Here is an 18,404-nt window from a genome sequence, read left to right on the forward strand (position 1 = left end):
GCTATTCCAACAAGCGGGACTGGCCTAGGGCAATTTTTAGAGGGGTTTTAATCATATTTTAATTAGACAACATTTAAATATTTCCTTTTAACTAATTTTAATTTTGTAATTGTTATTGGTGTATTTTTAATTGATTGTCAGCCGCCCTGAGTCCGCAAGGAGAAGGGCGGGATATAAATTCAATAAATAATAATAATAAAAAAAATAATATGGTTTCTGTAAGCAATTAAGGTGATAGAAATCAAAGCAGATGGGGGAGGAGGAGAAACAAGACATCTTGTGCCAATCCTACCAGCAGGAATGGGCAATCTGGTATCCTTCAGATTCTATGAATTACAACTCACTTTAATCTTGGCAAATGTTAAGGCTTGCAAGTGTCATAGTTCCAAAAATCTGGATGAACCAGATTGCCCAAATCTGCTTGCACGACATAAAATATGTCGATTAATACTTGGAGTTATAAAGCCTTTAGAAAAACTCACCCACAGTCTCCCATTCACATCTCTTGCAAAAACAACAACTCCTATTTTAAGAGTTAATTATGATGGGGAGAGGGCAAACCCTCAAATAATCTATTATGGAGTGTTCAGGCTCAATCCTCTCCTTCTGCTGTTTAATATCTACACAAAGCCACCAGATCAAGTTGCATCATTTGTGGTTGATATCCACTTATATATTTCCACTCTAATGTGGATAGGAGATGCAGTTCATGTCTTGATCCAGTGCCTGGAGACTATTGGTGGAAATAGGCATACCCTGAATCCCAGCAAATGGCTATGGATCCCAAAGTCAGATGAATCTGAGGCTAGGCTTCACTGGAAGAACTTAGTTCACAATCTAGTGATCCTCATGAAATCAAGTTTCCTGCTTGAACAGTAAGTGAAGGTCATGACCGGGAGGGGGAGGGGGGGGCTTTGTACAATTATATCTTGTACACTAGTTGCAGACTGAAGCCCTATGCAGAGCAAATTACAACTGGACTGCTGTAATTTGCTCCACATGGAGTTTCCATTGAATACTCTCTGAAAATGAGTCCAGGTTGTTAAAGACACACAAAGTTTGTCCAATGTAACACTATTATGTACTACAGGAGCCCCAATGGCTGCAAGTTAGTTTCCAAGTTAGTTTTCTGAGTTAAATCCACCCAATATTATATGATCTGACAGAGAGGCCTTATGGAAGAATGTCATATGGAGGGACCCATATCTGAACTTTTTAGAGGCAGGCTCCTCTTTTGGAACAGCCTTCCCTCCAACTATCTGGACCACATTCCTTTCCTGTTACATTACATGGCTCCTCAGAAAGGTTTTTGGCAATAAATGAGCATCATGCTAACCCTGAATAGTGGCCCACTAGATTAAGTCCATCGTTATGAAATTTAAAAATCCTAATCTTATTATGTTGATATATTCTAAGTCTCTTGGAGTCTTTGGACATAGAGCAGCATATAATCCAAACCAATAAATATATAAATAATCGAGGGAGTCCAACACTCTGTTCCACCAAAAAGCAGTTTAAAAGAATAGTTGAAAGAGTTGTGCGAGAAGTTAAATTTTGTTTAGTTGGCTGGCAACAATTATCACCACTCCTATTTTATATTAAGGACTGATATCACCATACTGTCACTTGCCATGTAATGCTTCCTTGGGAAATTAAGAAATATTCTTTGTATGTGAGGTCATCCCTCCTGGAAGTACTAACTGCCATGTAAGCTAGTAATTCTGGACATGTCCTAGAAGGAAGTAACTGCAGAAATCAAATAAATAGATGGCAGATCACTGGATTTCAATTCTATCTAGTAAACTTTGGCAACCTGTCAACATTTTATCCCTTTGGTTCAGTTTAATGATTATAATATATTAGGATCTCTTCACTGTGTCATCACTATTTAATGTAGCCTTTTTTGTATTTTGCCTTCTTTATGATAATGCATGAAATTTCTATACACAAAGAATTGTAAGTCTCTATGGAAATCATTCAGAGGTTCCACAACTTTATTTATATATTGGAATTGCAACAAAGCATTCAAATGCAAACAAGAGATAAAATACATACATACCTTTTATATTCAATTTGCAATCTACAGAGGCTTCACCGAAAGGGTTCACAGCTTTGCATGTATAGACACCACCATCAAAAGGGCTAGGCTTGCGGATTTCTAGACAGCAAATCCCCTGGTTCATGTGCACTAGATATTTTGGATCTTCTTGAATCTCCCTTTGGTTTTTCATCCAGATCACTTTGGGCTAAAATCAAGTAAAGGCACCAAAGTGCATAAATATTTCAAAATGCAGCTCAGCAGGATAAGCTCCCCAGTCGTTAGCATAGGTATATAAACTATTTCTCTTCATTACTTTTTCTATTCGTAAGTCCCTTGTCTGCATTCAGTAAGGCTAATTTATATAAGTTATCTACCAGTATTATTGTAGTTTGCATCATTGATCCTCTATTTGCTGTATAACAACTACATATCTATCTGAATTCTATAGCTACTATAATTCTGAAAAAACTGTCGGGTATCCAGAAAGTCAGACATTTTGTCTACAACTATTTGAATTTATCTTTCACATCACTTTGCTTCATAAAATTTTAAAAGAGGTGGAATCTCTTTCAGTGTAAGCAAATATGGGCTTGCGGAGGGAAATGGGAAGCTGACACTACTGAGCCTGATGCTTGGGGAATTTGACTTTTTCAAGGTCTGATGTGAAGAACATGAGGATATAATCTAATCTGAGGATTGAAATATAGCTATCCATTACTATTACATTTCCTGTAGTGATGCAGTGCAGTGATCCAGTTCTCAATTCAATAAAGTACTGGCAAGATTTATTTATACAATTTAGATCAGTGGTTCTCAACCTGTGGGTCGGGACCCCATTTGGGGTCGATCGACCATTTCACGGGGATCGCCAAGCAAGGCTGTCCACCATTTTTTTTGTCCGCCATTTTTTTTGTCCGCCATTTTTTTCCCCTTTTCCGGTGGGTGCCTTACCTCCCTTGGGCTGGGCCAGCTGGTGGTCGGCCTGCTCCGTCTCTGCCGCTTGCCAGCTACGCCTCGGCCGGCGCAGGGGGCGGAACCACGCATGTGCGGCGCTCCCGGGCAGGGAAAGTCCTCGACTTACGACCGGTTGGGTAGTCCTCGATTTACGACCAGTTTAGTCCTTGAGTTACGACCGGTTTAGTCCTCGACTTATGACCGGTTGGGGTCGCGGCATTAAAAAGGTTGAGAACCACTGATTTAGATAGATATATTGAAAATCATATGTTCTGAGGAAGAATATTTAGAAACAAATATTTGAGGGGAAAAAGTTGATATTTTTAAATGCAAATTCTGATGAAAACCTTTACAAAAGAAAATAAACCATTGTGTAAATGTAGGTTAAATAATACACAACAAAGCATTATAGACAGCAGTAAGAAAGTAACTTACCTAACCCCTCTTTCTTTTTAAGGGCAAAAGAGATTAGTTATCTCCGTTCACTACCCTTCCTATACCTGCTATGGTATCCTATCTTGTTGCAGTCCAGTAGGCATCCCATCCCATGACAGAACCCACCTTTGGGAAGCCTCGGACACAGCAGACGAGCTGGGTGCTATAGCCCTGGGTGGTGGTTCTGTCTATCAGTGGCTGAGTGAATTTGGGAGGTTCACAGAAATCCCGGCTACAGAACTTCTCTGGTTTGTACACGATTCCTACAAAAACAGGGAGACCTTATTTTGAGATCTTTTGAATCAAAAAGCAATTTAACATAAAGTGGGGGCAGGTAATCTTTCATGGAGGATGAGGGTAACAATGTAAAAATGAGAATAAATGACTCATTCATAAAGAAGGGGCCAAAAGTTTTAAAGAATTGGGGATTCTGCAGATGAATTTGGGGGTTCTTTAACTTAGAGGTGTGCACAGATAACCTTGAAAAGGGTATGCAAGAACAGTTAAGGCAAAAAAGAGACAGTATGAGAAAGAAATTCAAAATAACCACTCAGTTTAATATAAGAGTCAGCAGTATAATGGATAGAAGAATGACCCTGAGCAGAGGTAGACAATTATTTTTCCCAAGGGCCACATGAGAAACTGGGATTGTTGTGCAGGGCTGCTGTCCCCCCCTCACTGCCCCACACCCTGTGACACCGGCCCAACCCCACTGACAATGTCCCACCCCAGTACTGCCAATTCCCAAAATGTAATGGCTTGATCTGGGAAGATCTGGGATCTTGAATAGTTTGGAGCGCCACTTATACCTCTGAGGTCTCAAGTTGCCCACACCTGTAATGAAGAAACAGCAGGATCTTTCTACTTTTCTACCATGCTTCATTAGACTTACCTGATTTTGTTATGTGCGTTACATTCTTTGTGACAGCAGGCGTTTCACTTAAACCACAAGGATTTTCTGAGAAAACTCGGAAAGAGTAACTGTTGCCAATGATGAGATCAGATACTGTGCAGCTTGTATGGTTGTAATGTTCCCAAACTGTGAACCATTGCTGCGGAACAAGGCAGAAGGACCTTTAAACATTAAAGCACCCAGTTCAGGAAATTCAACATTTTGCACAAACCAGTTATGTTTTTTGCATGGCCTAAAAAAGGCAAGAGCAATGATTTAGCCTTGACTCCCAAATTACATATAGGGGTTAAAGAGACAGCTCTCACATGTTACTACTTAGAAGTATATATATGCTAACTGTATGATATATATATCTATGTTTTTGTGTGAGATCGTACATCTCAAGACATATATACAAATAGAAATATAACAAAGTGTATTTCTACCAAACATGCCACAACCCCAGGTTTAAAGAAATAGCTGAGGAACCAAGTCTGTCTCAGGGATTTTGAATACACAGTCAGCAACAACATCTGTTAAAAAGGCAAACTATATTGCCATATTATTATTTCTGGAGGACTGAAGAAAGATTCCCAAGGGAAATATATCTGCTAGACTAAATAGACGTTGATTTATAAAGTTATTTACTATGGTTGATTAGCAGCTAAAAAAATCTGTACTATTTTTTTAACCATGATTTACCTTCATTTTCCATATCGAGGTATGACCCAATTAATTGTACTTTTAAAAGATTTTAAAAACTATTCCAGGGATTTTCCATAATGTAACATTATTCTTATTCATTTCCTCACCGCATTTCCAACCCCTAATTCAGCTGGGGGCAAATTCTATATAGGTGGGAGTTAATTTTATGCCAAAGATGATCTTATTAATTGATGGTAACGAAATCAAGACCAGTAAGAAATTCCAAAAAAGGCTGGATTCACTTAATGACCTCATGATTCATAACAACTGCAGTGATTCGCTTAACAATCATGGCAAAAAAGGGTTGTAAATTCGGGCAAGGCTCAAAGCCAACACAGTGCTGGGCTGCATTAACAGAGGGATAGAATCAAGATCACGTGAAGTACTAATACCACTTTACAATGCCTTAGTAAGGCCACACTTGGAATACTGCATCCAGTTTTGGTCACCACAATGTAAAAAAGATGCTGAGACTCTAGAAAGAGTACAGAGAAGAGCAACAAAGATGATTAGGGGACTGGAGGCTAAAAAATATAAGGAACGGTTGCTGGAATTGGGTATGTCTAGTTTAACGACGAGAAGGATGAGGGGGGACATGATAGCAGTGTTCCAATATCTCAGGGGCTGCCACAAAGAAGAGGGAGTCAAGCTATTCTCCAAGGCGCCTGAAGGCAGGACGAGAAGCAATGGTTGGAAACTGATCAAGGAGAGAAGCAACTTAGAACTAAGGAGAAACTTCCTGACAGTTAGAACAATTAACCAATGGAACAACCTGCCTCCAGAAGTGGTGAATGCTCCAACACTGGAAGTTTTTAAGAAGAGACTGGACAGCCGTTTGTCTGAAATGGTGTAGGGTTCCTGCCTGGGCAGGGGGTTGGACTCGATGACCTCCAAGGTCCCTTCCAACTTTATTATTATTATATTATTATTACTTAACAACCAGCTTTTAGCAATGGAAATTCTGATCCCAATTGTAGTCGTATGCTTCTACTTGTATAATGTTTGAATAAAATTATGTAATGAAAGGAAGGTATTAGCAATCCATCAGAAAAGTCTTTCTAATGTTCTAGAATGGTTCCTTCCCTTAGTTCCAGTCTATGCCAAATCAGGGCCTAGGCAGACATAGCCTATATCAGGGGTCCCCAACCTTGGCCACTTTAAGGCTTATGGACTTCAACTCCTGCTGGCTGAGGAATTCTGGGAGTTGAACCCCACAAGTCTTAAAGTGGCCAAGGTTGGGGACCCCTGGCCTAAATGAAAGAATATTGCTTGAAAGATAAACAACGTTTGCTGGGTTATACCAGCTGATAAATAATATTCTAAGTTTTGATTAAGGTAAAAACTTATCATAAATGATATAGTAATAGGTTAGCTAAATCCATTGAAGCATATGTATTGAGGATGGCTATAAAAACACCATTATCCTTGCAAGATCTTTAGTTCTAGTTTCCCCCATTCTTAACCCCCTTTTTTTTTAAAGGCTGTATTTTGTGCACTTAATAGCTCTTACTTGAGTCTTCATATCTGCTTTTTGGACTTTGTAGCCCTTGAGATCAGCATTGCCTTTATCTTGGGGTGGGCTCCACTCTAATGCCACATTAAAGCCCCAGGTGTCTACCACCTTCAGATTCTCAGGAGGGCCTGGTTTCTCTAAAGAGAGAGAGAGAGAGAAACACAGTGTAACCAGACTAATGCAAAAGAGACACCAGAATACATAGCAAGACAAAACACTGTCACATTTCTTTTTAGCCCAATACTGTTAATGCTGACTGGAGTTACAGTCTCTAGAGTTACAGTCAAGGGTTTTTCCCAACCCTTTCTGAAGATACTGAAGATTAAACATAGAACTTTCTGCCTGCTTTAACATTCACTTTCACTTCACTTTCCAACAGAAAACAAAATACTGAACAGGTAATCCTCAGGTAACAATGGTAATTGGGATGCAAATTTCCATTGCTAAGTGAAGCAATTGTAAAGCTCAACATCCCATAACCACATCGCTTAACAGTGGCAATTCTGACACTCCCTGTTGCTGTTGTTAAACAAGGATTGCTGGTCCTTGTTGGTTGGTTTGCAAGCAGGTCACCTGGCAGGTAAGGGGCTAAGTTGGGGATGGCTGCTGCTGGATGGGAGAGAGTGTGAGCAACTTAGCTGCATGACTTGCAATCTTCCCAGCCAGCTTTCCCCTTGAATTTGCTTGTGGGAAGCCAGCAAGGAAGGCTGGAAAGGATGATTGTGTGATGCAGAACGCTGCAACCATCATATGTGTGAGCCAGTTGCCAAGCGCCCAGATCACCATCATGTGACTGCAGGGGTGCTGAGAAGATCGGAACTTTGAGGTCTAGTCATAAGTACCACTCATTCAGTTGTTGTAACTACAAATGGTTGCTGAATATTTATTAAACAAGGACTATAAGAATGTCTGAATATGAGTCTCTTTCAAACTAAGATTCCCTGTTAGCCCCATCTTCAACCATTTTTGGGGGTATAGCTTTAATATAAGCAAAAACAACTCTTAATCTTTCATATTTAAAATTTTCATTTAAATAATTATGTAAATAGAAGAAAGACTATAATAGAAGGAATACATCACAATCAATCCTCCAATGTCCAATTATAGTAGAAACAGCTGATCCCATAATAATTTGAACTTTATGGATTCCCATTTTAGAGACGCTTGCTTCAATGGAAAAGCATCTATAGTATACCATTCAAATATTAGATAATTTATCAGCCCATATAGCTTCATTGTCCTTACCAATCACCAGGAGATCAAAGGTAGCCACATCTTCAAATTCATCTAAGATCTTAACACTTATTTGGTATTTTCCAGAATCTTTACGTTGTGCTGCACGCATAAAGAATACAGAATCCTTCTCAGTATTGCGTACAACAACTCGTTTGGGGTCCAAAGGTTGGCTTTCTTTGGTCCAGGTCACTTGTGGCTTTGGCTTTCCCTAAGAAATGGACATGAAAATGAATGGATAATATTAAATATTATTCTGTTTAATGAAGGTTTACAAACAAAGTTTAATCTACCACAGCATTTTGCATCTTGCAGCTTTTCATGAGGATTCACAGTAGGCCAATGCTTATTAAAATACCAATGAGCAGGATATCTAAGGCCAGGTTTCAAAGATGAAGCCAATTTACTTTAGAAGACTAAAAATCTCATGGGGAAAAATACATTCAAATTCCACCCAAAAACCATAGTTAATTTGCTTTCACTCTCTGTGATTAAACTATAATATTGAATCACATTTTCCATTATCCAGGAACATATTTTCCATAAGCTCATTCAGAGGTGGAACACTTACAGGAAGGCATTTATTTTAAAAATATCTAAGTCTTGAATTTTTAAAGCAAGAATATTTCCATTTCTATGATGTCAATAGCTCTTGATATATTATTACTTGAATGCCATTGTTTTTGTTTAAATCTTCTGTATGTGAGTCAGGAGATGGGGGAAGGACTTGTTCATAGGAGGGATGCCCTGTTTAGATAAGTAAAAGGCACCCTCTACTGCAAAATTCAGCATGGAGAATACAGCAATGATTTAACATCAATTTTACAGAAAAAAACCCATTACCTTCTCAAACATTTCTGGTGATTTAAAGCCTTAAATGGCTTGGGACACTAATATTTGAGGAAGAACCTGTCCCTGTCTATCTCTGCCCAACGTTAAGATACATCAATGCAGTTCTACTCATGTCCTAGCATGGAGCATTTTCTAGCTTGGTGCCTTAATCACTAGACCAAACTGACTCTCTATTTGCCAGAATTGTTTTCTGTGGCTGTGAAATGGATGGAAGCTAGGTTTAGGAGGTTGGTTACCTCTTCTTCTATTTTTTTCTATTTTACTTTCATCTGAAAACTGCTCAGAGCTTTTCTGGAATTAAGCAAGTCTCTGGCTTGTGAAATAGTTGTTTTTGTTGCTGAGGTTTTTAAATACTTTATTACTGTTTGTTGTTGAACTCCCATGTACTTTGTTAGGTAGAAGCTTTAACAACACCCATTTTAATGAATATATTTGTTACTGTGATTATAGAACCACCAAGATGTTTGGTTTTGTTTTCCTTGATTATGCATTTTACATTGATATATGTATTTTTATTGCTCTTTCCTGATTGCTTGATTGAGATGTTATAGATAAAGTTTATGTATTAATTTATATAGCCTACCAAGAGACTTCTGCAGACTTTCTTATGTGCAAATAAGTGATAAACTCTGTATTTCATGCATGCTATGCATTGATAATAATAATGACAGATTGTAATACAATTGTGTAATCTCTTTTTCTTACTGTATCACGCTCTGAAATCTATATCTAGATAATGGTGAAAAAAATTTCCCTAGAACTCCTGCGTTCTAAGCTATAAAGAACAACATCAATAACAAAATAAAGGTTAGCTAATATTAATACAAATGTGAGTCCAATGAAACTGCAGCTGCTCTTTGGAGAGAGGGGTCTAGGTCCATAGTTGATTCAGTCTGCAAATATCCAAGAACCAAGGAAATGCATGGAGTGCTACACCCCTTTCAAAGCCTCTCTGTGCTAATCCACATGGCTTCCTATTTTTGGCAGAGAGCTATTTTAGACTCTGGACTACAACCTTCTACTCCATTACTGGACTAAAGAATACTGCTTGTGCTTTCTGAATGTAGATGGCAACCTCCTTTTTAACAAGGGAGATTCTGTTAGGTAAAAGAGGATACATTTCAGTATTCAAAGATCAACTGCTAAGAAATGATAGCTTTCACAAGCCTGGCAAGATACAAATCAAATGCTCTTATGAACCCAAAACTTGTCAATTATTCAGACTGTCAGAATAATAATTTGGGCATTACCTTAGGATTTCATATTTTGTGTAGCATTCTGCCTGTAGACCTAACTTGCTCCTCTGAATTCTAGCCTATTAGCTTTCCTCTCATTCAACTAGACATCTTCAAGGGCAGTTAGATTTCTTCCAAAACTTAAATCAAGTCAATTCCTTCTTCTCTAATTCTATTTTCCCAGTAAATCCCATTTGCTACAACTCACTTCTGTGTAGGTGATGCTACTCTCTGTTCACATTTGTCTCTTCAGTGATGTTCATGTGATGTAATGTAATGGTTAAATTGCTTGACTGGGAGCAGGAAGACCCAGATGGTTCTAAAACCATCTACAGCTATGGAAGCTCACTGGGTGACCTTGGGCCTCTCTCTCTCTCTCTCTCTCTCTCTCTCTCTCTCTCTCTCTCTCTCTCNCACACACACACACACACACACACACACACACACACACACACACACTGTTCAAATGCCGCATAGTGTCTGGGGACAACAGCAGGAAACACCACGTGTGCTCCCTTGAGCTCCAGAATAAATGGCAGAATTTAAAAACTCTTTCTTCCTCAGATAAGGCCAAAAGAGCAGAGATAATTGCAAAGGAATTCTGATTCACATACCCAGAATGGGATCAAGAGGTTTATCATATCCCCCACAGTCCTCAGGTACAATTCTCTTAAGTAGCGTGGAAGTCGGATCTTGGGCTGCTCTGGACAAAGCAAAATTATATCAGTATGTTACTAATTTCTGCTATGTAAACAACACTTTTGTACAACTTTAGTTGGTCCAATAAAGATACTGCCTGTTTTGATTCTGGATTTTTCCCCTTATGATCAACAGTTACTACACTGCTTCCCATTAAAATAGGTACCTTCATCAATTGCAGGTTATGAAGCTTCTATGGCCTTTCATATTTTCAAACAAAAAACAGAGAAATTTCCGAGTTAGTTTGAATTATTGAATCAATATTTTGACATGATTTTCATCAAATCTTTTCAATTTAGGACTGTGATTCAGAATAACAGAGTTAGAAGGGATCTTGGAGGTCTTCATAGTCCAATCCCCTGCTCAAGCAGCAAACAAATAGTTGTCCAGTCTCTTCTTAAAAACCTTTATTATTGGAGCATCCACAACTTCAGGAGGCAAATCTTTCCACTGATTAATTGTTTTAACTATCAGGAAATTTCTCTTTAGTTTTAGGCTGGTTCTCCCCTTGATTATTTTTCATCCATTGCTTCTTGCTTGCCTTCAGGTGCTTTGGAAAATAGCTTGACTCCCTCTTTTTTGTGGCAGCTCCTTAGATATTGGAACACTGCTATCATGTCACCACTAGTCCTTTTTTCATTAAATTAGACATACCCAAGGAGCGATTTGACTGAAATGTCTTCAGACTGAATTTCCAGATTGAAGCTTCCCATAGATGTAAAGAAATTCTCTTCTTGGGGGGGTGGAAGACAACATTTGAAATGAAGAAAATCTGGAACATTTAATTTTTTTATCTGCCAGTCTTCTGTTTTACATTGTCACATCTTGCCAGAAGGATTTTTTTCTCTCTTAAAAGGATTAAATTAAAAAAAAATGCTGAGACTTGGAGACTGCAATAATTATAGGCTACTCCAATGTAGTAGGTTAGCATTATTGTCATTTTGGTCATTGAAAAACCAGAGTAACTAGTTGTGCTAAAACATGATACTATTAGAAAGCTAATTTAAAATTAATTATATAAAAAAAATCCTTAGGGTTTAAGATACCATCACAGTTGGTCCTAATTGCCTCTAAGTAAGAATGCAAGCACTCTATGTTAATTGGTTCTCAGAGGTATAGATAAAGCAATCTTGTTAGTTAAACAGCCAAATGCAAGAACAATTTGCTCTAGATTCTCTGTTTGCAAATGCTATAGCACTTAAATTACAGGTAGTCCTCAACTTATAACCACAACTGAGCTCAAAATTTCTGTTGCTAAGTGAGACATATGTTAACTGAATTTTGTCCCATTTTGCGATCCTTCTTGCCACAGTTGTTAAGTAAATCATGGCAGTTGTTAAGTTACTAACATGGTTGTTAAGTGAATCTGGCTTCCCTGTTGACTTTGTTGTCAGAAGACTGCAAAAGGTAATCACATGACCCAAGGACACTGCGACCGTCATAAATATGAGTCAGTTGCCAATCAACTGAATTTTGACCAAGTGACCATGGGCATGCCACAATCGCAATAGCAATTGCAATAGACCTATATACTGCTTCACGGTGCTTTACCGCCCTCTCTAAGCGGTTTACAGAATCAGCATATTTTCCCAAACAATCTGGGCCCTCACTTTATCGACCTCAGAAGTATGGAAGGCTGAGTCAACCTTGAGCTGGTGAGGACTGAACCCCTGGCAGTCAGCAGAATTAGCCTGCAATACTGCATTCTAACCACTGTGTCACCATGACCACAACGGTTGTAAGGGTAAAAAATAGTCATAATAAGTCACTTTTTTCAGTGCTATTCTAACTTCAAATGACCACTAAACAAACTGTGGAAACTACCTGTACAATGTGATATATACTGCAGGTTAACCTTATCACAGTTTTTGAAAAACCAGTCTTCATTATTATCAGCTGCAAAGAGATGAAATTTTCCAACTAATATACAGTTTTAAATAAAGACAATATCCCAAAGCAAACAACATTATTTTGTCAAATAGTAGACAGTGGACTTGATGATGCAGTAACTGGAATAGATAGTATCCGAAATAAATCAAGATCTACTGTAAGATTTCTTCTTACTCACGAATCCTCCAAAAATATGTTAGTCATGTCGTGTCTGCCCTGGCTTTCTATTCTTTATCAGGTCCAGTTCCAAGTCCAAGTTTTAAGCTTTCAAACGTGGTCTGTAGAAAGCTAAATTTAGGTAATTCTTGCAAATACTTATTTAATACTTACTCAATATTTACTCATTCTAGGTTCTTAGAGAGAGATCCTTCCTTCCCCATTTGTGAGAGCAATCTGGCAGCCACATTGCTTCATACTAAGATTTGTCTGTTCCTCAGGGTGCTTGAATTATGTTAGTATTTTATTTTATCAATTTGTGATCAGTAATCCTCTAGTTCAGGACTTGGACACTGCAGGACTGTCTTCTCCAAAAGGTTTCTGCCCATGCATAAGATCCAGTGGGGAAAAGAACCTTTAAATGCCATCCTTGTGGGATTGCAGTCATCAAGACAAGGGCATGACTTCTTTTATAGCTTTTCCTTTCTTTCAGAATAGTGCTTCATCAGAGTCACCACAGCACCAGCCCCATTGACGTTCTGGAAAACCATCAAGCCCTTGTAGTCCTGGAAAACCTGCTGTGGTCTATCCCAGCAATAAACAAACATTCCTGCTAGAATTGTTCTCAGTGGCCAAGAAATGGAGGAAATTGGGTTTGGGAGGTTGATTACTTCTTCTAATTCTATTTTACTTTTATACCATTGGAAAACTGCTCAGAGCTTTTCTGGAACTAAGTGGCAAATAAATTGCAGGAATAAATAATTGGATGTTTTGCATTTGCAGTTGATTAAGTTTACATTGCATGCTTACTGTGGGATTATTTCACATTTTTATATCTCTCATCGGCATTGGGTTTTTTTATATATATATTACCATTTTAAACTGGGAAAAACATTTTATTCACATTTAATAAATATATTAAATAAATAATCTTGCTATTTATATTTAATATATATATATTAAACAAATAATCTGGAAACATAAAAGAGCAAGAAAATGACACCCAATTGTAACCGTAGTCATTACAATCTTGGTTTGGATGAAAATATTAATACTATTAGTGACAAAATATGAGTTGCATGTATTAGATTATATCAAGCAGTGCCCACATTATGATTTTTGTAAGGTGGCGTGAAATTGAAAGCTATCCCTAAAGCTTCAAATATAGTTTGTCAAAAATAGGAATATCACATTTGCTCACATTAGGACGTCTTGTTAAAATGGTCCATCTGCTCAGCTCTAACAATATAAATACCAATGCTTTAATACAGCCAATATTTTAAGTGAAATTCTAAATTGCATTCTTTCAGATCCAGACAAAGAAACATTGCAGACAAAGAATAGTTGCCAGCAAAATGTTAATCCATTTGTCTCAACAGTTGTAGCACCCTCTCTACCTCTTTTATTATGTACTTTTCTGTTGTCTTTTAGTGCTTGCAGACTACAATATTTTAAGTGACTGGCCTTTGGCTGTAATAAAGAATCAATGATGTGCTGTGACAGATCTTCTGGCTTCTTAAAAACTGAAATGTATCACTATGGATTGCCAGTTTGAGGACAATTGATAGACATGAAAAAAGGTAAGAGATTGTTTTTGCTTTTTGTTCCATGCCATTTTTTGAAATTAAACTCAATGGGAAGAATGATTTCTCAGTGGGTCAAAAGACAACTTGGCTGGAAAAATTATGGCATATTTCTTCTCCCAGGCACTATCCTTGTATGTGCATATGCACATGCTGATAATGCATAAACACACACACACACACACATGCACACATGCACACCCATATTTACAGATACATACCAAGAATTTCTCTGATGAGAAGTGGCTGGTCTAGAAATGCTGGTTGACTAACTGCATTATCTTTTACAGCTTTCACTCGAATATGAAGTTTCTCTCCAGATATTAAATTGTGGATTGTGTAACGAATACAAAGAAAGGGTTTTTTGTTGGCTGTCACCCAGTTTGTTGCTAAAACAAAAATGTGGAAAAAGATCAGCAGCAAGCAATTCTGTACCAAAAAATATTAAAAATCTGTTCAGGAACATTGAGACACTTACTATTTCCCAAAAAGTAGCCTTCTGAAGTCTGATGTTCTTCAGAGGTATTTGACATGGTTTGGGAACAATGGAAGATGGAAATCACCAGGTTTGGAAATACTGAGAAAATCCACTCAGTTTACTTAAAAATGAGAACTGAAGAAGATTACTGAGCTTAGAAGAAGATGTTTTTGACTAGGTACAGTATAGAGGAGATTGGGCTCTTTGAAATTATTTATCATATGGAAATACAAAGTCATGTTGTCTAATTTACTTCTGATCAAATACAGTAGATATATATTAACTGACTTATAAATAGATATAGTCCAGCTTTCCCCCATAGCACTCCTTGTTGCAATTATTCCCCACAACAACCCTGTGACATCAAATGGCTGAGAGTGATGGGCCAAAAAATACACCGTGAGCTTCCACAGCCAAGAGTGTATTTGGACCTGAGTGTCTTAACTCCTTGTCCAACATTCTAACCACTGCACTGCACAGAATCTCAGCTCTCATGTTTTTTACCCCTATTGTCTTACTTCCTTATTGTTACCATGAAAGCTTTTAGGTATATTTAGATCTTCCTTTGTAGACATTTCTATCATGTTGACAAATATGTTACTTGGTTCAAGATTAATAATTTGTAATCAATCAGAAATATAATCAGTGAACTAATATAATAGCCCTCCAAACACATCAAGTGGCTATGCAATATAGTTATATATTCATACAAGTTGAAACTGGCCGAAATGAAATATTCCACAAACAGTTTGAAACAGAATATACTCTACAAGCAGTGCCAACAGCTAAATTCAATATAATGTATTTATATGAAGTTATTCGTCCCCCTGTATTAGAACTCTAACACCTCAGCTAATCAATCTGTGTAAACCATCTGCTTTTCAAAATGAAAAAGGGAAATAATCAGCTGCTACCTCATCAATGCTAGATGAATTTAGCAGCTTTCATTCATCATTTATTGTCATTATAACATGTTGTGAAGCTATCTTTAAAAAACCCACTCAGCCTATGATGGCATCAATATAGCCTTTACTTATTGTATAGAGTTGTTCATAAATGAAATGTCCTAAGCCAGGTTTTCCGAAGCAGATTTCATAATTTTTTTAAAAGTGTATATATAAATGTTGTAAAATTGGGTCAGTCACATTAGTGAACTGCTTTATGACATCATAATTTATGACCGTAGGAATTCGAGGACCTCCTCTATAAACTGGAAACCTTTGGATGATCATTAAAAGGCAGCAACAAATATTCACTCTTTGTTCCACTTAGTGATAATCTGAGTTTTTTCAGGGCACCTATGGCATGCCTATGAGGGACATTTTGGCAGCTTCCATTATATATTATCTAACATTCCTATACAAAGATTTGTTACAAAAATTCTGTTTGAAACAAGGGCATAATCATGCACCAATGATGTAACAAAAATGTGGCAGATAACCAAGATTTTTATTTCCTGGTTTCTCTTATTTAAGTAATTCTACATTTGAGTGGATGTTTGCACATTTCTTGCCCCACTGTGCAGCTCGCATTACTTAGCAGTTGAACAGAACCAGCACAACACTTGCAGAGGAGAAGTTACCTCTGTGAAATATCTTCCCACCTTACACTCTTTAAGAAAAAGTCTCATGTCAAATTCTAGACTTTATAGTCCTATAATGTGGTTGTTTCACATTATGGCATAATGGAGCAAGTATGTAAATTGGTGATCAAGTGTGCTACTACTTAGCAGAAGTAGACATAACATTTTTTTAAAACAACTGAGCAACAGTTTTCAAGATTTTAGTGAACATTACATCAAAACTATCCCTCTCCCATAGTATTCTCTTTGACTGTGGCTGCCAACTATCAAGAGGAGAAACAATTCTTTCATGCTAGTTGGTACCCCAATGCTGCAATTTTTCATGCTTGCAAGGGAATAAAACCAAACCTACTTCCATCTTTGCAGTATTCCACTACATATCCATCCAGACCAGAAGGGCCCACATTTTCAGGACCATCCCATGTTAGAGTCACAGAGCTGTCATTCACATCCTCTACTGCCAAATTCAGCGGTGCACTGAAAGATGCTGCCACTATAAATATAGAAGCATTAATAAATAATTTGCCACTCCTACAGGTGCAATCTTTATGCTGTGCTAACTCATAGTTCTCCCTGAATGGCTTAGCTGGACAATCTAAGAATATTTGCTGATCAACATAAACACATCACTATCTGTTGCAAACAACTTTTAATTGTAATCAGCATCTCAGATGAATTTATGAGTAGAGTACTGTGCCATGGACTAATTTCAGTGGATTCCATTTGGCAATGCATTCTGACATTTCAGGGGCTCTTGTGTACATATATCCATGCATAGGGATTTCCACTGAACCAGATAGTCTAGTTGTGCTGAGTTTCCTACTGGGTGAAACTTTATATAAGAGGCTCTTTTCAACTGTACAACCAATTATTTGGGAACCAGACTTAAGGCAGACATCAATATCTGTGATTAAGAGTGACTGATGCGGAAACATTTATTTAATGAGATCTATGCTTTCCCTAGATCAATGTTCCACAGCTTGATGGGTTCTAGCCCCTGACAGAATTCCCAAGTATGCCCAATGAAAATCTAAATACTCTAGAATTAAATTATCCACAGCATTCAAGGATGGGACAGGCTGATCTAGATATCAAAGGCTTGACAAGCACTAGACTGGTCTCACATATTGCATGAAGATCATGGGCATCTGGGGGGTGAGGTAGGTGCAAATGACATGTGCCCAATGACATATTCAAACAAATGCTATGAAATATGTCCTGGTGTCAGATGTCTTAACACAAGCATCTATCCAGCATCTGTGTGCCTGTCTCATAGTGCACTTTGTCACCATTTTAGTGTCATCCCATTTATAATGCTTATCATCTCTAGCTAGCTTTACCTGTCACCTAGCACAACCCTTTCCCCGTAGAAGAAAGGCGGTGATTTTTAAAAAGAGTGTTGTCGCCAGCATCACAGGAAACGATCGGAATATGAGTGTTTTATATTGCTTTTTTTTTTCTTGGAGGATGAACGTCGAGTGGGGAGAAATGCTCCCCCCTTCACCCAGCACACCACCCATCCATCGCATCCCCTATCTGGGTGGCCTGGAGGAAAGAGGGCCATGCAGTCCTCCTTCCCTTGTCTTCATTTCACCGCCTCCCGTCTGCCTCCCTCACCTTCTTGGGTCTTCTGCCAAGTTGCCTCGACGGGCAGGGGGCATTCGGGCGCCGGCTGGCTTCTCGCTCCGGCCAGGTTAGGTGCCAGGGATTCCTCCGGACCGGGCGGACCTGCGGCCAGGGCGACCTCTGGAGCCCCCGGAGCAGCTTCGAGGTCAGACATCGACGGGCGGAGGTGGTCAACCGGTCCAGTTTCCCCTTCCTCGGAAAGGAGCTCCGGTGGGCGCTCTCCCTCCCCGGGTGCTCGCCTTCTGCTTCTACCGGAGGAGGCCGGTTTATAGGTCCAGGAGTCGCCTCCGGACCGCCCCCTCCTCGTCCGGCGTTGGCCCACCTGTCTGCAGGATTAGAAGGTCGGGCAGCTGCGAGCTGCGGATTCAGTAACTCCCCGCAGGCGTAGCTGCGAGATAGGGGGCCAGTTTTCCAAGCACAGGAGTATCTATTCTTAATCCGTTTGGAGGAAATTTTGGAAATTAAAAGGCATAACATGAGGAAGGAATGGAACCTTCCACCCCTTTCTGAAAATTCAACCTCTGCTCTGA

At 38.6% G+C, this 18,404-nt stretch overlaps 1 protein-coding gene across 1 annotated transcript in view; it reads right to left on the reverse strand.

The window, feature by feature from the left end:
* Nucleotides 1-18,028, reverse strand: part of MYBPH (myosin binding protein H) — a 20,409-nt gene extending 2,381 nt beyond the window's left edge. The window contains exons 1-9 of the mRNA XM_015823508.1: nucleotides 17,866-18,028; nucleotides 16,601-16,741; nucleotides 14,410-14,577; nucleotides 10,475-10,563; nucleotides 7,786-7,984; nucleotides 6,538-6,677; nucleotides 4,323-4,482; nucleotides 3,557-3,693; nucleotides 2,060-2,246 (exon numbers count right to left, since the gene is read on the reverse strand). Of these exons, the coding sequence (XP_015678994.1) occupies nucleotides 2,060-2,246; nucleotides 3,557-3,693; nucleotides 4,323-4,482; nucleotides 6,538-6,677; nucleotides 7,786-7,984; nucleotides 10,475-10,563; nucleotides 14,410-14,577; nucleotides 16,601-16,741; nucleotides 17,866-18,028 (1,384 nt within the window). The remainder of the gene's footprint in view (nucleotides 1-2,059; nucleotides 2,247-3,556; nucleotides 3,694-4,322; nucleotides 4,483-6,537; nucleotides 6,678-7,785; nucleotides 7,985-10,474; nucleotides 10,564-14,409; nucleotides 14,578-16,600; nucleotides 16,742-17,865) is intronic.
* Nucleotides 18,029-18,404: the final 376 nt, after the last annotated feature.

The sequence above is a fragment of the Protobothrops mucrosquamatus genome, unplaced genomic scaffold (genome assembly GCF_001527695.2).
Source record: "Protobothrops mucrosquamatus isolate PMUCROS unplaced genomic scaffold, P.Mucros_1.0 scaffold1896, whole genome shotgun sequence".
Lineage (NCBI taxonomy): Eukaryota > Metazoa > Chordata > Lepidosauria > Squamata > Viperidae > Protobothrops > Protobothrops mucrosquamatus.